General features: G+C 41.3%; 1 protein-coding gene across 1 annotated transcript; it reads left to right on the top strand.

The window, feature by feature from the left end:
• Window positions 1-823: 823 nt before the first annotated feature.
• Window positions 824-20,350, top strand: LOC140725891 (fatty acid-binding protein, liver-like). The gene is made up of 4 exons (XM_073041829.1): window positions 824-1,017; window positions 13,125-13,297; window positions 17,009-17,101; window positions 20,233-20,350. Exons 1-4 carry the CDS (start codon window positions 951-953, stop codon window positions 20,284-20,286), a joined length of 387 nt encoding a protein of 128 aa, XP_072897930.1. The 5' UTR covers window positions 824-950; the 3' UTR covers window positions 20,287-20,350.
• The last annotated feature ends 6,108 nt before the right edge of the window (window positions 20,351-26,458 follow it).

The following is a 26,458-nucleotide window of genomic DNA, read 5'->3' as shown; positions in this document are numbered from 1 at the left end:
ACTCTCAAAAAACAAATGGATGATGGAACAATGGAGGGCTATGTGGGAGGGAAGGGTTAGATTAATCTTAGAGCAGGTTAAAGGTCTGCACAACATCCCACATTCAAAGGACTCACGGGTTAGTAGGTCAATTGGTCACATGGGTGTAATTGGGTGTTGAGGACTCATTGGGCCAGAAGAGCCTGTTATGGTACTTTATCTCTAAATAAATAAACTCACTAAGCCTAATCCTAACCAGTGGGGCAGAAAACTGAAGCAGTCACGGGGGGGAAACATACGAACTCCTTACAGACAGTGGTGGGAATCAGATTGCAATCAATGATCGGTAGCACTGTAAAACCATTGTGCTAACAGTTACACTATCATGCGTTATGTTCTTGGGGGTACAATTTGCATGACTGAAGCAAATGCATTTCCCGCCATCAGATCCCATTTCTTAAGACCCAGCAGGGAAAGAGATGGGACTACAAACAATCTGCTGGAGGAACTCAGCCGTTTCCTCCTGTGAGGCCAAGGGGATTGTTAGTGTTTCTGGTCAAAACCTTGCATCAGGACTGAAATTGGAGAGAGGAAGCAGCGGGTGTGAAGTGTGATGAGACAGGAGTCTGAGGTGATTGACAGACTGAGGAGAGGTGCAAGATGATGGGCAGGTCGTGCCTGGGAGGGGAGGGGAGTAGGAATAGAGTTGGGAGGAAGTGGCAGGTGGATAAACTTTTACGTAGATAAGAACCCTCTCCGTGTCAGAGGGAAAAGGGTGGAGTGGAGGCTGTTAGTATCTACAAGACCTCGTGCCACATCAGTGCTGACTCACTTGCACATTGTGTGAGTCAGTTAATGATTCAATATCATCATAAGATACCAAGTCCCTTATCCTTCCCCTGCAGAGGAAGGCAGCAGCCTAGAAAAGGACAATCTCTTCTGGCCGTGTCACTCACAGGGACATCTCCACAATGAATTTCAGTGGAAAATATGAACTGCAGAGCCAGGAAAACTTTGTACCGTTCATGAAAGCTATTGGTAAGTGTTGCATTGTATTCATGGTTGTGATCGTCGCTGGGATCATTTCATTAGCTTGTTCTGTCAAAGTCATCACAGATGTGGCAGTCTCCAGTTTAGATCCCATGAGGGTGAACCCATCGAGAGGCTATCTAGAACAAGGAGGTATGGATTCAGATGAAGGGATTGCTCGTCCAAAGCCAGAAATGAGGTGCGGGTTCATCTGACAGAGATTTGTGGAGCTTTGAGACTTTCAGCCATTGGGATCTATTGAGATAGAGTCACTGGTGAAATAGACAGATTGGACTGGAGGGGAATCAAGGGTCAGAAAGACTAGAGGAAAGCAGAGCTAAAGTTGGGTATTGATCGTTTCTTGTCTTACTGAATAGCTGAACAGGCTTGAAGGACTGTGTGGCCTACTCCTGTTTCATAGCACAAGGTACATGGAACATAACACCACAGTACAGACCCTTTGCTCCATGATGTTGTGCCAAATTTTAACCTACTCTAAGATCAATCTAACCCTTCCCTCCATTATTCTTTCATCCATGTGCCTGTCTAGGAGTTTCTTGGAAGGTGCATCTCAATATACTTTGATAATAAATATACTCAGAATCTTTGAATTGTAATGACCCTAATGTATCTATTTCCATCTGTTATGTTTAAATGCATTCATATAAATAACTTATTTTAAGAGGTCGGCCTTGATTTCGCTGTTACCAACTCAGCCCAAAGCTCTTGTGCCAGCTTCAGTGTCTTTGCAGGTGACATTACGAAGCATCTCGTTTTGTGCTCTGACTTGTCACAGGACATTGTGAATTGCTAGTCCATTCTTTACCCTATACCCCTGATTTGAAATGAATTCGGATAAAGACCAGGAGGGCTGGGAAATGGCTGGCTGACTTATTGTTACCTATTTCCAATGTCTACACAGGCATCTCTTGCTCAAATGTGTGGATTCCTCAGTCACTTGGTCTGTGGGTTCTGGTGATGGGCTTCCTCATGCCCAATGACCAGTTCAGAGAAAGAAAAACCATTTTGTCTACCTGCATTAAACTACTGTACCTGCATTTATTGCTCATCCCTAAGTGCCTCCTGACCGACTGAATCTTAATTATTTCTGATCTTGGTTAAGGGGTGATCCTATGGCTGTGGGTCTTGAGTCACAAAAAAGTCATAGAAGCCCCTCTGCTGATGTACATCAATGAACCAAATGACCTTTAGTGATAACAAAAATTTCATTGTTATTAGGTTCCTTAAGGCTGTAATGGGGATAAGCTCCCACCTATAAATGCTCCCAAAGACGTGTGTCTCAAATAGCCTCTGATAACCAAAAACATGCGGCTTTCATAGTTACTAAGCTCAGCAGAACCATTTCTACTGACAGGAGAAGGGGCAGAGATGGGTTATTGGCACCTTAAAACCAGTCACTTCGGGCAGATGGGGCTCATTAACCCCCATTGTTGGCAGCTCGCCTTGGAGAAGGGAAACTCTGATCTCAAACCTCTGCTGCCTTTCGGCTTTACTCACTCATGGGGAAGGCTTCGGGTGTAGACCCTGAGGAAAAATCCAGAGCTGGAGTCCCTAAGACAGTCTTACATTGCGTTCAACTTTGACTGGTGACGCTGCTGCTGCCGCCAAACTTTATCAGTCTCTGCCATTCCTTTGAATTCATCAGCTGCTTGGAGAGGGGGAGCCTGCTATGTAGGCCACAGCTTGGTCTCCATATTGTACCGCCCTGGCTCACGATTTGACTGAACAAAGACAGCGAGGATGCAATGTCCATGGTCGATCCCGACCAGTGGAAGACCTCACGGTTATTACTACTGGGACCAAATATTTTTCACAATTCCAGAATCTATATACTTAACCGATCTCTAACTTTGAACTGTGCAGATATTTTACAGTCCGCTTTGTGTGCTAAGTAGATAAATATATACAATCTTTCTCATTGCTTCTCGTGTCGAGCACAAGTTGTCTAAACCCAGGTAACATCCCAGCCTGCAACACCCAAACTTGTTAATGTAAAAGTCCAATTGAATGAACACCAGAGCAATGTCCCTTCATTTCCTTTAGTAGGTTAGGGTACAGTGCTCTTATAGGGGCATAGTCACTCAGAATGGAAAAAAGATCCTTCAGTCCAACTGGTCCTTGCCCGCGTTTAGCCCATAACCTTCTAAGCCTTCCTTGAACAAATGAGCAAACACGAGGAAATCTGCAGATGCTGGAAATTCAAACAACAACACACACAAAATGCTGGTGGAACACAGCAGGCCAGGCAGCATCTATAAGGAGAAGCGCTGTCAACGTTTCGGGCCAAGACCCTTCGTCAGGACTGACCGAAACGTCGACAGCGCTTCTCCCTATAGATGCTACCTGGCCTACTTGAACAAATAAACTTTGTTTTGTGTAGAAGAATGACCAGTCATTTATTTCAACAATGGAACTCAGAGCACTGCAGCCCAATTCGGGCCCCTCAGTCTACTTTGTTGTGCTGATCTTGTAACCTACACTGATCACTGTAACCCTTAGCTCCATTGTTCTAACATCCATGCGCCTATCTAAAATTTCTTAAATATCCATAATGTATCTGACTCTACCACCACCAACGCACACAAACCTGTGAAGTCAGTGCTTACTTTTGGTTAGGTAGCTGGCTGAATAAGTTGGTCAGCTTCCAAAGCAGTGAAGGTGTTGACTGAAGAAAGACAATGACACTTCAAGATGTTTGGCATTAAGTGAATGATGGAAGTTGCAGGTTCATCAGGTTTTCCTGTCTGTTCTGGAGAGCCCCTCTCATTGTGATTCTTTGCAAAGATGGAGTAACATCTCTGATCACTGGGGTAACAAAGCTGCTCGACTTTAGCATTAGCTGTGATTTGAAGGTCCACTCTTGTGGCTGAGTCAGAAGGATGTGGTTCTATGGCTGCAGTCTATGGAGGGAAGCTGAATACATGCTGTGGGAGTACTGCAATAACAGAGATCAGAGATGAGACCATAAGACAAAGGAGCAGAATTAGGCCATTCAGTCCATTGAGTCTGCTCTGCCATTTGGTCACAGCTGAATTATTTTCTCTCTCAACCCCATTCTCTTTCCTTCTCCCTGAAACCTTTGACATCCTTATAAATCAAGAAACTATTAACTTCTTCTTTAAATATACCCAATAATGTTGACTTTTAGATAAGTTGTTGAACTGCGGGTGTTTTTCTCTCTCACTCAAATCTGTAATTCTTCTTTTAATTTCAGAAATAAACTTTATTCATAAAATAATATGCAGGAAATAGAATAAATCAGTACATCTATGGAGGGAAGTGGACGGTTGACATTTTGGGTCAAGACCCTTCATTGGCTCTCTATTGATGCTCCCTGATCCATTGAGTTCCACTGGCTTTTTGTGCGTTGCTCCATATTTCCAGTATCTTTCTCGTGTCTACAATCAGTACATCTTTCCTTATGTATATTGTACCATCAAACCAGTAATCCTATTCATAATGTGCAAATGCCATTCCTGTAAACTCTGGAATGGTTTTTAAAATACACTTAAAAGCTATCAGGTTGTTATGCACATACTTCATTGAAAGTTGTATGTGTATAGCAGGCTCTACACATGAGCTCTATCAGTGTAATGATAGAGTGAAGCATTACTCTAATGAGGCTCTATCAGGATGTTAGTCCTTGTGTCCTTGTCAATACCAATCCCTTTGTCACCATCTCCATTACTGATTATTATGTCATTACCCCACAGTTATATGTGGAAGTTTTGTTTCAGATAAATCAACAGCAATTAACAGTCGACATTTTGGGCTGAGGCCTTTCATCAGATCCTGATGAAGGTACTCAGCCTGAAATGTCAAATGTTTATTCCTCTTCTTAGATGCTGCCTGACCTGCTGAGTTCCTTTAGCATTTTGTGGGTGTTGCTCTGGATTTCCAGCATCTGCAGAATCTCTTGTGTTTGGGATAATTAGCTAGTTTGCTTCTTGCATTACAACAGTAATTATCAGAATAAGTACAGCACAGAGTGAGACTATTTGGCCTGTCAAAAATCCAGTTAACACCTCTTCATAAGCACACACAAAATGCTGGAGGAACTCAGTAGGTTATGCAGCATTTATGGAGAGAAATGAACAGTCAACATTTCAGGCCAGACTGGCTTGACCTGAAACAATGACTGTCTATTTCCCTCCATTGATGCTATCAGCGCAGCATCTGCAGAATCTCCTGTGACATCTCTTCATGTTGAAAGCAAATACTTTCCTTTCCTATGCAAGCATATGCATCGGCCTTACTATTGTCCATGCCCGTCCATTTCAAATCAGCCCGAAACATTGACTATACTCTTCTCCATAGATGCTGCCTGGCCTGCTGTGTTCCTCCAGCATTGTGTATGTGTTGTTTCCATTCCAAATCCTACCCACTCACTGTGTAAAGAAATTTTCCTCATGCCACTTCTGGCTCTATTGTCAATCATCTTTATTTGATGTCACTTCCTGCTTGGCTCCTCACAAATGGGAGCAGTTTCTATTTAATTTTTCTAGAGCCTTCATTATTTTAAGTATCTTTATCATATTCCCTCTCAACTTATTCTCCTCCAAGGAGAATAGGAGCAGACTCATTAAGCTGAATGGCCTAATTCTGCTCTTATGTCTTACGATATTTGCGAGCAAATTGTGTAACTGAAGTCCCACAAATATGGAACTTTCCTCTTCAAAGAATCCTCATCTTTCCTGAAGTTTGCCATCCAGCAATTGATACCATCCTCCTTTGTGACCAAACCAGTGCCTTATAGAAGTTCATTGCAACTTCCTTGCTCTTGTATTCTATGCTTCAATTTATAAAGCACAAGTTACTATGTTAAATTTTTAACTGTTTTCTCAGCCTGCTATACACATACAACTTTCAATGAAGTATGTGCATAACAACCTGATAGCTTTTAAGTGTATTTTAAAATTGTGCCCTCTAGTTTAAACTGCCTTTTAGAGTCAGAGTCATGGATCCAGGCCCTTCATTCCAACTTGTTCATGCCACCTGAAGTACCTACCTGAGATAATCCTGCTTGTTTGCATTTGGCCCATATTCCTCTAAAACTTTCACATCCATGTACCTGTCCAAATGCCTTTTAAACGTAATTGTACTCACCTCTAACACTTCTGGCAGTTCATTCTACCACACACTGTGTTAAAAAATTGCCCCTTTTCTCTTTCCCCTATATCCTATGCCCTGATGTTGCCCACCCTCCTATCCACTGGACTTCCTCTGCACACTTCCCTCATATCTGAAATTTTTTTAATTCTTTGAGATTTAACCATTTTTAATCAATGCTGCTCCAGGTTTTTATTCAACAGACTTCAATTTGATGGCAAGCCTAATCAAAAGTCTTCTGGAAAATCATATGTCCTTCCTCAATATTTTCTAGAATATAATCAAAAAAACTCCATAAAGCTTGCCGAGGAAATTTGCCTTTAATGAACCCATACTGCTAATCAAGTCATATTGATTATTTCTTGAGCTTCTCCTGTCACTCAGACTGCTGTGTTTACATGAACATCTTCATAATTTTTCAGCTCCCAGGGATTGCCCTGAACCTATAGTTATTAACTAGCATATTAACCATATAACCATATAACAATCACAGCACGGAAACAGGCCATTCCGGCCCTCCTAGTCCGTGCCAAACTCTTAATCTCACCTAGTCCCACCTACCCGCACTCAGCCCATAACCCTCCACTCCTTTCCTGTCCATATACCTATCCAATTTTACCTTAAATGACACAACTGAACTGGCCTCTCCTACTTCTACAGGAAGCTCATTCCACACAGCTATCACTCTCTGAGTAAAGAAATACCCCCTCATGTTTCCCTTAAACTTTTGCCCCCTAACTCTCAAATCATGTCCTCTCGTTTGAATCTCCCCTACTCTCAATGGAAACAGCCTATTCACGTCAACTCTATCTATCCCTCTCAAAATTTTAAATACCTCGATCAAATCCCCCCTCAACCTTCTACGCTCCAATGAATAGAGACCTAACTTGTTCAACCTTTCTCTGTAACTTAAGTGCTGAAACCCAGGTAACATCCTAGTAAATCATCTCTGCATTCTCTCTAATTTATTGATATCTTTCCTATAATTCGGTGACCAGAACTGTACACAATTGACCAGGACTGTACACAATATTAACGCATCGTATATATTGTAGTGTTAAACTTCAAGAGTACTTCATTAGAGGCAAAGGATTTTGGGCATTGGCTTTGTCATTGGTTTATCATTGTCCCGTGTACTAAGGTACTGTGGAAAGTTTGTCTTGCAACCTGCTCATAGTGCATCGAGCAACGTAGTGCAACCTACACAGAGCTTTGAGGTAGAACAAGGTAAAACAATAACAATGTAGAATGAAGTGTAAAAGTCACAGAGAAGGTGCAGTGCAGGTAAACAATAAAGTGCAAGATCATAACGAGGTAGATTGTGAGGTCAAGAGTGCATCTTATCATACAAGATGTCTGTCCAAGAGTCTGATAACAGCAGGGTAGAAGCTATCCATGAGCCTGGTGTTTTCAGCCCTTTGTTTCTTCTGCCTGATGGGAGAAGAGAGGGTCTTTGACTGAGGCAGGGTGAAGTATAGACAGAGTCTATAGAGGTGAGGTGGTTTCTGCGATGTGCTGAGCTGAGTCCACAGCTCCCTGGTCACATGCAGAGACCTGTTAGGCATCCAGACAGAACGCTTTCTAATGTGCTTCTATAAACAACTTTGATACAAACAGCAACAAAGAGTGAATTACTTTAAGTTGTAGAATTTGATATTAAGTGCAGACGTCTGCTGTGCGACCAGACTGAAGATAAGCTGCTGCACTAGGCCTTGGAAGTGCAGGGGGCCATGTTGAAAGGTCAGGATGGCAGTGGTGTGGTGAAAGATGGGGAAATGTGACCAAAGCTCAGGGTCACTCCAGTGAATTGAATGTAGGTGCGGCATAAAGTGATTGTCCAGTTTGTATTTATTGATAATTTTATTGTTTCATTGAAGCCAGAGAAGTAATTTGGACAGCAAGATTTTTAAGAATATTTGTTTACTTTCATTCAGAGATACAGCATGGTAGCAGGTCCTTCCAACCCAATGAGTCCATAACCACCCAATTACACCCATGTGACCAACTAACCTATTCACCCGTAAGTCTATGGACTGTGGGAGCAAACCAGAGCACCTAGAAGAAACCCACATGGTCACAGTGAGAACGTACACACTCCTTATGGACAGTGGCAGGAATTGAACCTGGGTCACCGACGTTACACGAACTGCTATGTTTCTGTGCCGCCCTTTGAAAGGAGGAATTTACACAATACCATGCCACAACTTTGCTAACATCCTAACCAACAGTGTGCATGACGAATTAGCTTCAAATAACGTGAATTGGATTGCATTTTGTATACAGCCCTGTTGTAGAAGAAGGAACAAGGTAAGCAGGAATTAAATTGGTCTGGTTATGAGAGGGAAGTTGTCCAGTACATGAAGAGAAACTAACTGTAAACAAACTGCTGGGGAGACTCAGGGAAGTTTTTACCTAGGAAGGTATAAGAATGGTCAATGTTTTGGGTCGAGACTATGCATGGGGATTGACGTGTAAGGGGCAGGTAGCCCACTCATCTCTTTCTACTGTCCATCAGGACAAAAGTAAGCTATTTGCGGAATATGGCCTTGAAATCTTGAATTCCTATCCGAGCACTGGAATGGTTAATGGATCCTGAGGCAAACAGCTCATTCAAAGAGGCCTCAGTACTATGCTGAGGTTTCAACTTGAGCAGATCAAGAGAGCTCCTCTTGGAGCTCCTTCCGGCCTTGATGGTCGTAAAGAGTTTGAGGCAATGGACCATTGCAGTAGGCAGTCATTCTAACTGTCTGCCTCACCTCTGTGGCTTTGCCTATGTGTGGACAGATACTGTATAAAACTCATTATCACAATGGAGGCTTCCTGCAGGTACTGAAATACATTCAGTAGATTATTTCCAAGTACAGAGCCAAATTAAACTTCTTAACAAGGTGATACATGAAATAATAATTAAGAAAGTCACCCTCTGTTGAAAAGCAATATGAGATGATAACTTCAAACTCAGAAACATTTGCTTTTCTTATCAAGCAAAGGAAATGAATTGTCGGTGACATTGACAATTGCCCAGCCAAAATATTGACCATATGGGACAAGCCAATGGGACAAGCTGGTCCATGAATCCAAATAAGGCAAATGTTTGAAACCTAAAACAGTTTTTGAACTATATTGTAGTTATAATTCAGGATTAGAGAAATGTATCCTCTGTTAAATGCACCTGGACCATCACCCTTACAGAGATGATAATCAAGCAATGAGAACTGGAATTGAAAAATTGGTTCATTATTGTCTCATGCACTGAGTTATAGTGAAAAGCTTGTCTTGCATACTCTTCACACAGATCAATTCATTACAGATTGCATTGAGGGAGAACAAGGTAAACAATAACATAATGCAGGATAACTTTTAACAGCTACTGAGAAAGTGCAGAGTAAATGGACATTGTGGTGCAAGATCATAATTAGGTAGGACGTGAGGACAATCTTATCACACTAGGGATCCAATAAATAGTCATAACAACAGGATAGAAGCTGTCCTTGGGCCTGGTGATATCAGCTTTCAGGCTTTTGTATTTCTGCCTGATGAGAGAATTGTTCCAACAATTACACCATTATGCATTACTGCACACAATAGGAGAAACATTTCTAGACCAGAAGTTTTATTCAAAATATTGGCTATTTTGGCAGCCCACTCAGTTAACAAGGAGTCTTCAACCTGAAACATTACCGGTATATCTGTTTTCATTTCACAGATGCTTGTTGATCGATAATGCTCCTCTATCTTTAACTCACTCTACCTTGTCATGCTAGAAACCACGTAAGACACAAACCACAAAGAAGTTTAGTATATTATTTAACACATTTTCAAACAAGCTTAACTAAACTAAAAAGAGAAAATGCCAGAAACACTGTGCTTGCCAGGTTGTATCGGTAGAAAGGGAAACAGTATTAACAGTTCAGGCCAGAGACTTTTCGGTAGAATGGGAGCAAAAAGCCATCAGCTGGAGCAACTCAGCATCTGTGAAGGGAAGATAAGTTTACATGTCAGAATTGTGATCCTGCCTCAGGTATCCTGACTTTCCATCAGTTATCAGCATCTGCAATCTACCATGTCTCAGACCTGTCCTGGGGAAAATAGTTGGAACACAGAACAAAAGGAACAATAGGGCAGACTAATATCTAAATGGGGAGAAAATTCAAACATTAAGGGTGCAGAGGGACTCGGGAATCCTCGTGCAAAACTCCCAAAAGGTTAAATTACGGGTTGAGTCTGTGGTAAAGAAGGCAAATGTAATGTTGGCATTTATGTCAAGGGGAATAGCAAGGAGATAACGCTGAGTTTTTATAAGACAATGGTCAGGCCGCACTTCGAGTACAGTTTTGGGCCCCATATCAAAGAAAGGATGTGTTGTCATTGGAGAGAGTCCAGAGGAGGTTCAAGAGGTTGCCAAGTTTGCAGATGATACAAAGATTGGCGGAAGGGCAGGTAGTGTTGAGGAAACTGATAGGCTGCAGAAGGGCTTAGACAGATTAGAAGAATGGGCAAGAAAGTGCCAAATGATATAGAATGTTGGAAAATGCATGGTCATGCATTTTGGTGGAAGAAATAAATATATAGAATATTTTCTAAATGGGGAGAAAATCCAAAAATCTGAGATGCAAAGGGACTTGTGAGTCTTCATGCAGAACAGCCTAAAGGTTAACTTGCAGGTACAGTCAGTGGTGAAAAAGGCAAGCGCCATGTTAATATTCATTTCAAGAGATCTAGAATACAAGAGCAGGGATGTGATGCTGAAGCTTTATAAGGTACTAGTGAGTCCTCACCTTGAGTATTGTGAACAGTTTTGGGCTCCTCATCTAAGAAAAGATGTGCTGGCATTGGAGAGAGTTCAGAGGACGTTCTCAAGGATGATTCTGGGAAACAAAGGGTACGAGGAACGTTTGCTAGCTCTAGGTCTGTACTCACCGGAATTCAGAAGGATGAGGGGGGGATCTCATCAAAACCTTTCAAATGTTGAAAGGCCTAGACAGAGTAGCTGTGGAAAGGATGTTTCCCATGGTGGGAGAGTCTAGGCCTAGAGGGCATCACCTCAGGATAGAAGGGCATCCATTTAAAACAGGTATGTGGAGAAATTACTTTAGCCAGTGGGCAGTACATCTGCGGAATTTATTGCCATAGGCAGCTGTAGAGGCCTGGTCATTTGGGTATATTTAAAGCAGAGCTTGATATGTTCTTGACTGGACATGGCATCAAAGATTATGGGGAGAAGGCCAGGGAGTGGGGCTGAGGAGGGAACTTAAAGGATCAGCCATGATTGAATGGCAGAGCAGACTTGATTGGTCAAATGGCCTAATTCTACTCCTATGTCTTATGGTCTTATTATTATTCTGGGAATGAAAGGGTTAACATATGAGGAGCATTTGGCAGGTTTGGACCTGTAGTCACTGGATTTTAGAAGAACAGGGGGGGATCTCATTGAAACCCACTGAATGTTGAAAGGACTAGATAAGATGGATGTGCAGAGGATGTGTCCTATGGTGGAGGTGTCCAGAATCAGAGGACAGAGCCTCAGAATTGAGGGGCAACCCTTTAGAACAGAGGTAAGGAGGAATTTTTTTAGCCAGTGAGGAGTGAATCTGTGGAATTCTCTACCACAGACAGCTGTGGAGGCCAAGACCATGGATAAATTTAAAACAAAAATTGATAGTTTCCTGATTGATCAAGGCATCAAGGGTTTTGGCAAGAAGGGAGGTGTATGGGATGCAGGATCAGCATTGATGGGCAGGCAGATTAATTTTGATGGGCTGAATGGCCTAAATCTGCTGCTTTGTAATTTGGTCTTATAGTCTTATATATGTCACCATATACTACCCTGAGATTCATTTTCTTGCAGGCATTCACAGTAGATACAAAGAAACACAATATAATCAATGAAAAACCACACAATGACTGACAAACAACCAATGTGCAAAAGACAAAAAGCAGTGTAAATGCAAAAGGAAAAAAATGATAATAATAATAATAATAATAATAATAATAAATAAATCATCCATAAATATTGTGAACATGAGTTGAAGCCTCCTTGAAATTGAGTCCATAGTTTGCAGGATCAGTTCAGTGATGGGGCTAGTGAAGTTGGGTGAAGTTATCTCTTTTGGTTAAGGTCCTGATAGTTGAGGTATAATAGCTGTTCCTGGTGGTGGTGTGGGACCTGAGGCTCCTGTGCCTTTTTCCTGATGGCAGCAACAAGAAGAGAGTATGACCTGTATGGTGGGAGTCCTTGATGACGGATACTGTTTTCCTGCGACAGCACTTCTTGTAGATGTGGTCAATGGTAGAGAGGGCTTTACTCATGATGGACCAGGCTGTATCCACTAGTTTTTGTAGGCTTTTCTGTTCAAGGACATTGGTGTTTCCATACCAGTCTGTGATGTAACCAGTCAGTATACTCTCCACTACACATCTATAGAACAAAGGAATAACATTTACCACCCTCCAATCCACTGGCACAATTCCAATGGCTAGTGGGGATGCAAAGATCATTGCCAAAGGCACAGCAATCTCTTCCTTTGCTTCCTGTACTAACCCAGTGTATATCCTTTCTGGCCCCCAAACTTTACCTATTCTAATGTTTTTCAAAAGTTCCAGCTCATCCTCTTAATATCAACAGTTCTATGTTGACCTTATATTGGTCAAATCCTTCTCATTGGTGATTATTGAAGCAAAGTATTTATTGAGAACCTCCCATACCTCCTCTGACTACAGGAACACATTTCTTCTTCTATCCCTGATCAGTCCTACTGTCATTCCAATCATAATTCTGTTCTTCATGTACCTGTAGATCGCCTTGGAGTTTTTCTTAATCCTACTACCAAGGCTTTTTCATCTCTCCTGCTAGCTGTCCTAAGTTCATTCTTAAGTTTCTCCCCTGTAAGAAATGCAGATGCTAATTGTTCAAATGTTTTTTGGTTATGGCCATGAATGCTGGCAGTAGGTTTACTTGTCAAAAATCATTTGTGTTCAATATCTAGATATCCCAGATGAGTTAATTACAAAATGGAAAGATATGAAGAGTGTTTCTGAAATTATCCAAACTGGAGACCACTTCAAGATAAATGTCACCATGGGCAGTGAAGTGATTGTCCATGAGTTTACAATTGGAGAGGAGTTGGAAGTCCAAAGTCCATCTGGAGAACAAATTAAGGTAACAGCCTTCTCTATTTGAACATTAAGACATACATTAATCTGCTCTGCACACTGCTGGTTGACTTTAACAATACTGTTAGATTATAGAACATAGAACTGTACAGCACCTCAAGAATGGTTGAAAAGAGATAAATATTTAATGAATAAACTGTTGGTGGCTGGTAAAAAGACTCTTACTAGGAAATGGTTATCACAGGAGAGCCCAACTTTAAGTACATGGATGGAAATTACAATGGACATTTACAAAATGGAGAAGATAACAGCATCTGTTAATCATAAGCTGGAACAATTTGATTCATACTTGGAAAAATGGTTTAACTACATAATGCCTCATAGGCCTGATTTTATTCTCACAAATCAATGAATCTGTTGTAAAAAAAAGATCACTCCCTACTTGTACATAGTTCTTTCCTTTTGCTTGTTTTTTCTTTCCACTCTTTTCTGTAAGTGTATACTTCAGATAAATACTTTGTGGAGATTTGTGATATATATGATTATATGATATATATGTACAATGTCTGAAATACGTCTTACGGAAATGTTTGTTTGATGAACTTCAATAAAAAAATAAATAATAATAAAAAACTGTACAGCACAGGAACATACCCTTCAGCGCACAATGTTGTGACAAACCATTTAAATTAGTAATCAATTGTTACATGAGTTAATTCCATGAGGGGCATAAATTGGATAGATTATGGGGAACATTTCTCCTTCACAGAGGTGTCCAAATCTAGAGGGTTAGGGATAGGAGTAGGTGGTTTAGAGGAGCACCTGGGAAATAAATTCTTTACCCAAAGGGTAGTTGGAACCTGGGTGTAATACACACAGTCTAAGAGGTTAATTGAGACAATATTCTCCCACTATCTAGCTAAGCACTTGAATCACCAAATCATGGAAGACTATGACCAAATATGGGTAAATAGGATTAGTACAGATAACTACTTGATATTGTATGTAATTAACAGGAGGATGACAAGAGTGAGGATAGGACCAATCAGGGATAGAAGAGGAAACATGTGCCTGAAAATGAAGGAGGTAGGGGAGGTCCTTAATGGATACTTTGAGTATTAAACAATGAGATGGACTTGGCCAACGTGAGGTCAGTGTAGAACAGGCTGATATGCCGGAACATATCGATATTAAGAAAGAAGGTGTGCTAGAACTTTTGAAAATCATTAGAATAGGTATGTCCCTGGGGCCAGCAGGGGATATCTCCCAGGTTAATACACAATCTGATGAGCTGAAAGACCTATTTCCTTGTTCCATGACTTCATAAGTTCTCCTGATTAAAAGACTCAAACTCTGAATAATAGAGGTCACTAGCATAGAAGGAGGCCATTCGGGCCATTAAAACTAACCCCTCCCTTTGAAAGAAATAACTAGTTCAATTTGCTCTTCCCCAGAGCCCTATAATACAGGGTGGCACAGTAGCGTAGCAGTTAGCATAATGCTTTATGGTGCCAGTGACCTGGGTTTAATTTTGCCACATCTGTAAGGAGTTTGTACAGTCTCCCTATGGCCATGTGTGTTTCCTCTAGGTGCTCCAGTTTCTTCCCACTTTCCAGAGATGTATGGGTCAGGGTTAGTAATTTGTGAGCATGATATGTTGGTGCAGGAAGCATGGAAATACTTCCAGGCTGTCCCCGGCTCATCCTGGGATTGTGTTGACACAAATGACGCATTTCACTGTATGTTTCAATGCTTTCCATAGAACCACAGAACATTACAGCACAGAAACAGGCCTTTTGGCCCTTCTTGGCTGTGCTGAACCATTTTTCTGCCTAGTCCCACTGACCTGTACCTGGGCCATATCCCTCCAAACCCCTTTCATCCATGTACCTGTCCAAGTTTTTCTTAAATGTCAAAAGTGAGCCTGCATTCACCACTTCATTTGGCAGCTCATTCCACACTCCCACCACTCTCTGGGTGAAGAAGCCCCCCCCATGTTCCCTTTAAACTTTTCCCCCTTCACCCTTAACCCATGTCCTCTGGTTTTTTTACTCCCCTAGCCTCAGTGGAAAAAGCCTGCTTGCATTCACTCTATCTATACCCATCATAATTTTATACACCTCTATTAAATCACCCCTCATTCTCCTATGCTCCAGGGAATAAAGTCTTAACCTATTCAACCTTTCTCTGTAACTCAGTTTCTCAAGTCCCAGCAACATCCTTGTAAACCTTCTCTGCAGTCTTTCAACCTTATTAATATCCCTCCTGTAATTAGGTGACCAAAACAGCACACAATACAATATGTGTGAAATATTGTATTTCAAATACAGTATGTGTGACAAATAAAGGTCATCTATTGTTTCAAATGTTCATCCAATTCGTAACTTTTCATAACTTAAATCCATGGTTTTGGAATGAGTTTTGTAACTCCAGCACAAAGGCATGTTTACAAAATTCAATTGCTAACTGCAAAGCATGTCAAAACTAAGATCAAACCAAATCTATTGGCTGAATGACGAATTTCTCTCCACAAAGATAATGATTACTCACCTAATCTCATTCATTTTAAATCTGGTTATTATACTCACTACAGCAAATTTCTCAACTGTGGGCTTCTTCCCATCCTCCCTCATATCACCCTTCCCATCCACGGGCACGCTCAAAAATCAGTTTATTGGTTTACATATTTTATTTAGAGATACAGCATGGAACAGCCCTCCTGGCCCAATGAGCCACACCACCCAACAACACATCTAATGTGGGAGGAATCCAGAGCTGTGGAGGAAATCCACATGGGGAAATGAACAAACCCCTTACAGATGGCACAGGGATTGAACTCCAAACTCCAGAGTGCCCTCAGCTATAGTAGTATCTCACTAACCTCTATGCTACTGTGACCCCCCCCCCCCAAACATATCGCAAAATATTGCAATAAAACATTGAATTTAAGCAGGTCGGGAGGTAGCTCTGAAGAAGGAAACAGAGATGATGGCTTAGGTTTGTGAAATAGCAATTCTGTTTCTCTCTCCTCAGATGCTGCCTAATCTATTAAGTGGTTCCAACATTTCCTGTTTTTATTCCCTGTCCTGTGATTATGTTCCTTCAGACATGATACAGTGCAGTCTGAAAACAGAAGAATGATTGGGGCCTCTCTGCAAACTGTATCTTGACTTTAGTTTTAGTTTGGCTAAGCCAACATTCCTGAGAAGTTTGAAAAACCTTCCACATTCGAAGATTTTTTCCCCCCTGAAAGTGGATACCAAAGGTTGTGTGTTATATTTTTTGAATATCAGTGCACAAGTATCAATAAAAGTAGTTGCTTGTCAATTTTCCAAATAACCGACTTAAGCAGTCACCTGCAGTGAAACTAGTAGTCTGTGTTCAAGAGCATTTGATTACACTGGGGCTAATCCCTGATCAGAAGAAGGCAATGGCAAATCATTTCTGTAGGAAAGTTTACCAAGAACAGTCATGGTCTTGGAGACAATGATTTCACATGTCGTACGACATGGCACATGATGATGATGGTGATCAATACCACTTTGTAATCGATTAGATTGATCTTAGATCTGGTTATAAGATCGGCACAACCTTGTGGGCTAAAGAGCCTTTACCGTGCTGTCGAGCTCTGTGTTCTATGTTCTGTATTCTATGAAATAGGCTTGAATAATTGAAATGCCTGTATCTGTATAAGTTAACATGGTGGACAAGATTTTCACAGGTGTATTTTTTACTACCTTGTATATTGCTGATCTAGACCGTAGTCACCGCTGAAGGAAACCATAAACTTGTTATCAAGATGAAAGACATTACCTCAGTCTCTGAGGTTGTGGGAGACCAACTGATTATCGTAAGTAACCCTTCACCATGACATGGGACACTACAAACTTTGGTATTGATCCTCTTAGAAAGTTTTAAATGACTGAAGACTTTGGACTACTTTCAGTGACTGACAGTAAGGTTGGTAGGTATTAACTGATGGGATGGCAAGATTATAATTGAATTGATGGGAATGTAAAAAAAAGAACAGGAGGAGGTCATAGGGCACTTCAAGCCCATGGAACTATTCAATAAGATCATGGCAATTTCTACAGCTGAACTTTCCCTACCCTTAACTCCAATACAATTTCTCTTGGTGTTGAAAAATCTATTGACAACCCTCCTAGAAAAAACCTGAAAGCTGCTGGCAGATCCTATCAGATCAGATGAGTTTATTGTCATATACACCAGGCTGCTTTGAATTTCCTTGCTCACTTGGAGCTCACAGAGTCAACAGCATATGTTCAAAGTAAATTTATTTTCAAAAGTATATGTGTATCACCATACACTACCTTGAGATTCATTTTCTTGCAGGCATTCACACCAGATACAAAGAAACACAACAGGATCAATGAAAATCTACACACAAAGACAGAAAAACAATTTTAAAAAAGTCAAACTATGCAAATACAAAAAAAAACACAAGAAATAATAATAATGAATAAATAAATAATAAATAATATTGAGAACATGGATTGTAGGGTGCTTGAGAAGTGACTCCACAGATGTGGAATTAGTTTAGTGTTGAGGTGAGTGAAGTTGTTCACACTGGTTCTGAAGTCTGCTGGCAAATAATAAAAATGACAATAAATACAAAGCTGAGATCAGAAACGATGGAGTGATGTAAAGTGTTGTAATGCAAAAAGAAATCTTGAAGTGACAATAAAGTGAGAGGTAGAATTAAGGTTTGAGAACATGGCAACACTAGTGGGATGTGGTTGTCGAAGGATAATTGGTTCAGGAGCCCGATCACAGCAGGGAAGAAGCTTGAGTCTAATCATGTAGACTTACAAGCTCCTGTATCTTCTAAAAGTCAAATGAAGGAAAAGCGAATGACATTGTTTTCAAGTGTTACTGTCAGACAGGAGAAATAGAGTGGCTCCTGCTCGTCATGCAGGATGTCCCGAGAGACTCTCCTACCTCATGATAGCCTGTTGTCCACCACCAATGCTGAAAATGGACTTTAATTTAAGAGCCCATGGTGTTACAGGAAAGGTACTAACTTGGATAAAAGACCGTCTGACTGGCAGGAGACAAAGAGTGGGAATAGAGGAGGCCTATTCTGGTTGGTTGCTGGTGACAAGTGGTGTTCTGCAGGGGTCGGTATTCATATGGCTTCTTTTCATGTTATACAATGTGTCAGTGATACAGATGATGGAATTGATGGCTTTGTGGCCAAGGCTGTGGATGATGCAGAGATGCAGAGGTCGTGTTGAGGAAGCAGGGAACCTGCTGAAGAATTTCAAAAGATTGGGAGAATGGACAAAGAAGTGGCAGATGGAATACAGTGTAGGGAAGTGGGTGGTCATAAATATTGATAGAAGGAATTAAAGTGTAGACTATTTTCTAAACGGGGATGTTGCCTGACCTGCTGAGTTCCTCGAGCATTGTGAGTGTTCTGTCTGTCAGTTGACTAAGTGTTGTGTAGATGTTAATATTTATTTTAGTTACAGTATCATTATTCTGATTGGTTTATTTAATTCCATTGGCTCAGTTCTACATATCCCCACAAGAGAAATTGATTTCATATATTTCTTACTTGTATACCACAAGGACAGGTTTATAGACAGGAAAGGTTTAGAGGGATATGGAACAAACATGGGCTGATGGGACTAGCTTACGTGGACATGTTGTTCAGTAGGGATTTGTTGGGCCAAAGACCCTGCTTCCGTGCTGTATTACTCTATAAGAATGCAACCAGTCAGTGTTTTAAAGTATTAAGACCTGTCACACCAAAAGAAAGACACTGTAGGTATTGGAAAAATAAAATAAAACTGCAAATGCTGGAAATACTGAGGAGATCAGACAGTGACGATGCAGATAGAAACAGGGTGAACATTTCTAGCCCAGCAATGGTGAAAGATTTAGGATCAGCATAATAGCACAGTGGTTAGCATGGCACGAACAATACAGGTTCAATCCTGCCACAGTCTAGATAGATAGATAGATACTTTATTCATCCCCATGGGGAAATTCAACTTTTTTTCCAATGTCCCATACACTTGTTGTAGCAAAACTACTTACATACAATACTTAACTCAGTATTAGGAGATTGTTCATTCTCCTTGTGACTACGTGGTTTCCTCTAGGTGCTAGTTCCCTCCCATATTCCAAAGACATGTGGAGTAGTAGGTTAATTGGTCACATGAGTGAATAGGATGGCATGGGGTCATTGTGCCAGTAGGGCCTGTCACCATGCTGAACCTAAAAAAATAAGGCAAGATACAAGTTTTTGTCAGAAACACAAGAGTCTGCAGGTGCTGGAATCTCAAACAAAGTTGCTGGAGGAACTCAGTGGGAGGAATTTATTTACCCAGGGGGTGGCAGATCTGCGGAATTCATTGCCATGGATGCCCGTGGAGGCCAAGTTACTGGGTATGTTTAAAGCAGAGGTTGATAGCTCTTGATTGATAAGGATATCGAAGGTTACAAAAGGAAGGCAAGAGAATGGGGTTGAGGGGGAATAATAGATCAGCCATGATAGAATGGTGGAGCAGACTCAAAGGACTGAATGCCTAATTCTGCTCCTATGTCTTATGGTCTTATGGACAGGCAGCACCTATAGACAGAAATGGACAGTCAACATTTCAGGTTGAAACTCTTCATTTGCACTAAAAGAGTAGAAGGGAGATAGCCAGTATAAAGAGGCAATGCTGAGGATCAAGGTAAAAAGTGGCGAGCAATAACTGGATCCAAGTGAGGAGGGCAGGTGGAGTCAAGTGAGGGATTGGAGGGTGGAGGCTGGGAAGAGATAGGCGGAGGCAACAAAGGGCTGTGTTTCTGTTGCCCTGCTTTGCATAGGGTGTCAGTACAGAGCATGGTGTCAACTCGAGACCCTGTGACTCACAGGGGAGGGGTTCAACCATGGAGAATTGGGGACTTGCCTTGTATTTGCACAGTATTCCTTGATAAACAAAATGTTGTTTATTGTTCTCTTTGCAGACTATGACCTTTGGTGCTATTCAGTACAAGACAATCAGCAAGAGGATCAGATAGAAGAGTACAGAGCACTCTGTGCAGCTTGATGTATGGCATTACAAATAAAACATATTCGTCTGAATTTCTGTTTTTTCTCTTTAATGACAGTATTAATTATAATTGACATCTCACACTAGTGAGCTCACCTAAGGAGAAAAATTACATGAAACCCAAATGGAAGTTAGTAACGCTACATTCTATAACTCCCTCAGTGCCTAACAATACATACCCAGTGGATCCCTATGCGTTACCCAAGTGCTGGACGTTCAGAATATAACATGGGCCATAGATCTGGTAGAGCAACTGCCTGAGGGTGCCAGAGACTCCGGTTCAATCCTGAAAACGGGTGCTGTCCCTGAGAAGTCCACACGATCTTCCTGTGACCATGTGGGCTTCTTCCAGGAGCTCCAGTTTCCTCACACATCTCAAAGGTGTGCAGTTAGGGAGATTAATTGCTGCGGTAAATTATCCCTAATGTGTGTAGCAAGGGGTGGTGGTATCTGGGAAGGGAGAGATACTGAGAACTCGTGAAGAATAAGAAAAATGAATGAATGTTGGGTTAACATAAATAGGTACCGTAGATTCCGGATTTTAAGCCGCTACTTTTTTCCCACATTTTGATCAGCTTTGAACTTTGCGGCCTTTAATACGGAGCGGCTAATGCATTATTTTTTTTCATGCCGCCAAAAACATTTTGCCTCGTAACAGTAGACCAATAAAATTGATGAGTAGTTCACAGAGGTCCAATGAAATTGTACGATAAATCAAGCGCACTTTCACAATTAAATTATTGTAAATCAGTCATTTGTACTCACCCTCATCAACATGGAAAACACTCGAAGAAAAGCATTGTGCTGCCTTTATGGCAGTTATTTAATTTATAATATTTTCGCTTAGTAATTCATTTGTTAGTTAAAGTTAGAACTGTTTTAACTATATTTGTTTTCTGTACTACATCGCGGGATGCTATGACGTCACACCCGGTTTCGCCGCGTCTTGTGGGATACTGGTTTGCGATAAACGGGAAGGAGGGGGGCGAGCGGCGGAGCGAAAACGCTGCTTTTAAGTTAAAGGCGATCAATAACTTTTCCTGGTAGGCTGCAGTATATATATTTTTTACCAGTCGTTAGGAGATATTGGAATGTTGTTCAGTAAAGAAGTATACGCAACGTGTATTTAAAAGTAGCCGCGTTACAGGTACGGTTCGAAAAAAAGCATTTGCAATATGTATTTGTTTATGTTACCATATGGATTTAATTAAAAGTTAAAAAATCCTCACGTGTAATATCTTTCTGTGTAAATATCTCATATTACAACGTGGGACACCTGCGGCCGAAAATCCGGTGCGGCCTAAAATCCGGTGCGGCCTAAAATCCGGTGCGGCCTGTACAAGTAAAACATTGATTTTATTTCTAAAATTAGAGCCAGCGGCTTTTAATCAGGTGCGCTCTGTAGTCCGGAATCTACGGTAATTGATGGTCAACATGGATTCCGAGGGCCGAAGTGCCTGGGTATTTCTGAGAGTCTATGGCTGTCTAAGAGAAAATACTGGAAATGCTCAGAAGCTCAAGAGAAGCTCTCCCTACGTTTGCTGCCTGGCGTTGGGTATGACAATTTTTTTCCAGCTTGTGCTATGGAAGCACCAGTCATAGAATTCTGCAATCATTACACCTCAGAAAGAAGCTAAAAGGAGCAATGAAATGCCTTTGGGAAGTGGGATTAAGGAGACTCCTAAAACATATTGTACATAAATTAGGAGTTAGGGAATGGGCAGCTCCACTCAAGGACAAAGGATGGAATTTATTCTTGCAGGCAGAGGAAGTGGGTGAGGTCCTTAATGAGTATTTCACATTGGTATTCACCAAGAAGGACATAGATAGGCTGAGATTAGAGAAGCGATGTGGATATTTTAGGGAATGCCAATATTAAGAAGGAGGAGGTGTTGGGTATCTTGATAAATATTAAAAAAGACATGACATGATGGGTTCGATCCAGGATATTGAAGCATCCTCTTTAGTCACAGGCGAGGAGACAGGAAACTGGAGAAAAGCCAATGTTGCTCCTTTCCTTAAGAAGGTAAATGGGGATAAACCAGGACATTATTGGAAAAGGTTCTTAGGGATATAATTTATTTGTATTTGGAGACGCATAGATTTACTAGGGATAGTCAGCATAGCTTTGCATGGGGGAAGTTTTTCTTATAAATTTGATAGAGTTCTTTGAGAAACACAACCATAAGACATAGGAGCAGAAATAGCCATTGAGCCCATCAAGTCTGCTTTGCCATTCAATCATGACTGATTTTGTCTCATTCCATTATCTCATCTGTCCCCTGTAACTCTTAACTCTTACCAATTAAGAACCAAACAATTTCTGTTGTAAATAAACCCAATGGCAATGAATTCTATAGATTCATCACCTCCTGAGTGAAGAAACTCCTCCTAATCTAATTCAATGTCTGTAGTGAGATGCTGAAGATGTTCTATAGGTCAGCTGTGGAGAGCGCCCTCTTCTTTGTAGTGGCGTGTTGGGGAGGAAGCATTAAGAAGAGGGACGCCTCACGTCTTAATAAGCTGGTAAGGAAGGCGGGCTCTGTCGTGGGCAAAGTACTGGAGAGTTTAACATCGGTAGCTGAGCGAAGGGCGCTGAGTAGGCTACGGTCAATTATGGAAAACTCTGAACATCCTCTACATAGCACCATCCAGAGACAGAGAAGCAGTTTCAGCGACAGGTTACTATCGATGCAATGCTCCTCAGACAGGATGAAGAGGTCAATACTCCCCAATGCCATTAGGCTTTACAATTCAACCGCCAGGACTTAAGAACTTTTTAAAAGCTATTATTAATGCTTTTTGAGATAGTGATTTAGATGCATATCATATTTTTTACTGAGTTAAGTATTGTATGTAATTAGTTTTGCTACAACAAGTGTATGGGACATTGGAAAAAGTTGAATTTCCCCATGGGGATGAATAAAGTATCTATCTAATCTAATCTAATCTAATCTAATCTAATCTCATCTCATCCCTTTGTTCTAATGCCATGCCCTCAGCTCTTCAATACTCCTACTGTACAAGTGGACCAACCTTCTCCATGTCCACTCTATCCAAGCCTTTCAATATTTGGTAGATTCATAGAGTAATCCAGCATGGAAGCAGACTCAGCCCATTGGTCAGTGATGGCCGATGATACAACATCCTCTTTGCTAGTCCCAGTTGTCTGAGTTCAACCCTTCACCCTCCAAGGCCTTACCTCCCATGTACCTATGCAAATTCCTCTTAAATGTTGTGATTGTACCTACCTTGACCACCACTGGCAGCTCTTTCTAGGTACTTACTCCCTCTGTGTAAAAAAAGTTACCTCTCAGGTCTTGTTTTAAATATCTCCCCTTTAACTTTTATTCCTGACCTCTGGTTTTGGAATCTCCAGCCCTCGGGAGAAGACCATGACCTTCCACCTTATCCGTACCCTTCATGATCTTAAAAACTTTTGTGAGATCATCCCTCATTCTCCTGTACTCTGGAAAATAAGAATCCAGTGTGGACAATTTCTTGTAACTCAGGTCTACTCATCCAGCAAACATCCTTGTAAATCTCTCCAGCCTGACAATATGTTTCCTATAACAGGGTGACCAAAACTGTGGACCATGACCCAAGGCCTCACCAATGACTTATATAACTACAACAGTACCTACTGCAAACTTGATTAATCATGCCATGTCTATTCACATCCAAATCACTTACATAAATAATGAACAGCAGAGGTCCCAACACTGGCCCCTAGGTCATCTCACTAGTCATAGGCCTCCAGTTGGAGAATCAACCTTAACTATCACCCTCTGCTTCCTATCATTGAGCCATTTCTGAGTCCACCTTGCTAGTTCACCCTGAATCCCATGTGTCATGTAGTTCCCCGGCCTGTTCCTGCTACCCTTCCAGAACAATGGAACAATATTAGCAACCCACTAGTCATCTGGAACTTCACCAGCAGTTAATGACAAAACAAATATCTGTTTAAGGGCTTCATGGCCTCCCAAAAGGTTCATGGGTGCACTTGCTCAGGCCCTGAAGATTTGTCCACCTTATTGCACCTGAAAGCTGAAAATACCTCCTTCCTCACAATATGCATATGCTCCGACCCTTCTTTTATATCTGTGATATTCTCATAAGTAAACTTAGTAAAGGAAGTTAACATTAAAAATTTCGGCCATCTTCCTGTGCCCTAATGGTGTTTAAGAGAAAGTAATCCCTCCTAGTCACCCTTTTACTATTAATAGAACTAAAAAAAACCTCCTAGGATTATCTTTAACCCCACCTTCCAAATCCATCTCATACTGTCTTTTGCCCTCTGAATTTCTTCTTACGCCTACTCAAACTATTTACCTTTGCTGAAGGAGTCATTGGATGCAAATGCAATGTATGCTTCCTTCTTTTTCCTTGATATCTTTGATCAGGGAGGGAACTCTGACCTTGGCTTGTCTACCCTTCACCCTAACAGGAACGTGCTGGCCCTGGACTCTTGATATGATCCTTTAAAAAGCCTCCCACTTGCCAATTGTTGCATTGCCTTCAGCAGAATCACCCAGTTGACTCCTGCTAGATCCTACCTGCTTCCCTCAAAGTTGGTCCTGCTCCAGTTCTGGGCTTTAACCTGTGAGCCCATTCTACCTTACTCCATAACTACAAACACTTGTATTTTAAAACTAATAGAACTGTGGTCACTGGACCCAAATTGCTCCCCAACTCCCACTTCACTTACCTGGCCTTCCTTGTTCCCCAAGAGGAGGTCCGGTATTGCTCCAGATCTCCCCTCAACCTTCTGGACCCTATTCAGTGCAAGCTCAGAGCCATGTAATGTTCCTCATAAGTTAAGCCTTTTGTTCCCATGTGAGAGTGTGGCTCCATTTTCTATGTTATCGTGTCAACCTTAATCATTGTACTAATCAACGCTGAGACCAAACTTTAATTCCAGATTTACCTCATTAGTTGCATTTAAATTTCCCTACTCTAAATTTGGATTCAAGCACAAGTTTTTGGAACAGTGCCAGACATTTTTAAATAATAGTTCAGTAATGTTACCTTGTCTCAGAGTCAATAAGTTAGCCCAACTATGCATTTATTTATAGGGGATCAGTGCAGAACAGGCCCTTCCAGCCCTTTGTGCCACGCCACCCAGCAACCCCCTGATTTAACCCTAGACTCATAATGGGACAATTTACAATGACCAATTAACCTACCGACCAGTATGTCTTTGGACTGTGGGAGGTAATTGAATTACCCAGAAGAAACCCACTCAGTCACGGTGGAAAGTGCAAATTGTACTAACCGCTATGCTACCATGCCGCCCCAAGGTCTTAGGATAATAGGCCAAAAGAGAGAAGGTGAAACTGCACCCAAAAAAAAAAAAATCAGAGACCTGGTGCAGTAGAAGTGACAATGAAACCATAAACAAAACATGTAGTGGTTAGTATAATGCTACTACAACACCAATAGTCGGTGATGGGGGTTCAATTCCCGCCACTGTCGGTAAGGAGTTTGTACGTTCTCCTGATCACCACGTGTGTTTCCTCTGGGCACTCTGTTCATCCCACATTCCAAAGCTGTGCTGTTAGGGTTAGTAAGTTGTGGGCATGCTACATTGGCGGCTGAAGTATAGCAACATTTATGCACAATCATTGCTGATTTGACTTTCACAATATGACCCATTTCACTGGGTGTTTTGATGTTCCAATATACATGTGACAAATGAAGTTCGACTCTAATCCTTAAAATCAAACTGCTGGAGGAACTCAGCAGATCAAAGAGCATCTGGAGTTTTCTTGTTCCAGTTTCCAGCATCTGCAGTCTCTTGTTTGTACAGTGTACAGCAATAACATTTATAAATTACAAAAATAATACCAAAAAAAGTTCAAGTTCCGGTTTGGGTTATTGTGATTCAACTGTACAAACGAAGCAACGTTCCCCCGGACCAAGGTGCACAACACAATACGTGTAGCTCACACACAACACATAAAGTGATATTACCACAAATAAATTAACGCATAATAAGGTGCATTTATGACACAAGTCAAAAAGTAAACAGTGTAACGCTACTGTCGGTTCAAACGTGATGAGACCTGGGTGGTGGCAGGGATTTCAGCAGTCCCGAGGCCTGGGGAAGAAGCTGTTTCCCATTCTAACAGTCCTAGTCA

Source organism: Hemitrygon akajei, chromosome 4, assembly GCF_048418815.1.
Source record: "Hemitrygon akajei chromosome 4, sHemAka1.3, whole genome shotgun sequence".
NCBI classification, from domain to species: Eukaryota; Metazoa; Chordata; class Chondrichthyes; order Myliobatiformes; family Dasyatidae; genus Hemitrygon; species Hemitrygon akajei.
Note: the sequence above shows the minus strand (reverse complement) of the source record. Positions and strands in the feature narration are given on the sequence as shown.

What these genes read in the sequence shown, in the direction of transcription:
- LOC140725891 (XM_073041829.1), top strand. Translation starts at nt 951, where the DNA reads ATGAATTTCAGTGGAAAATATGAACTGCAGAGCCAGGAAAACTTTGTA. An exon ending in CATCTGGAGAACAAATTAAG is followed by an intron (nt 13,298 to 17,008) that starts GTAACAGCCTTC and finishes TTGCTGATCTAG; the next exon opens with ACCGTAGTCACCGCTGAAGG. An exon ending in TGGGAGACCAACTGATTATC is followed by an intron (nt 17,102 to 20,232) that starts GTAAGTAACCCT and finishes TTCTCTTTGCAG; the next exon opens with ACTATGACCTTTGGTGCTAT.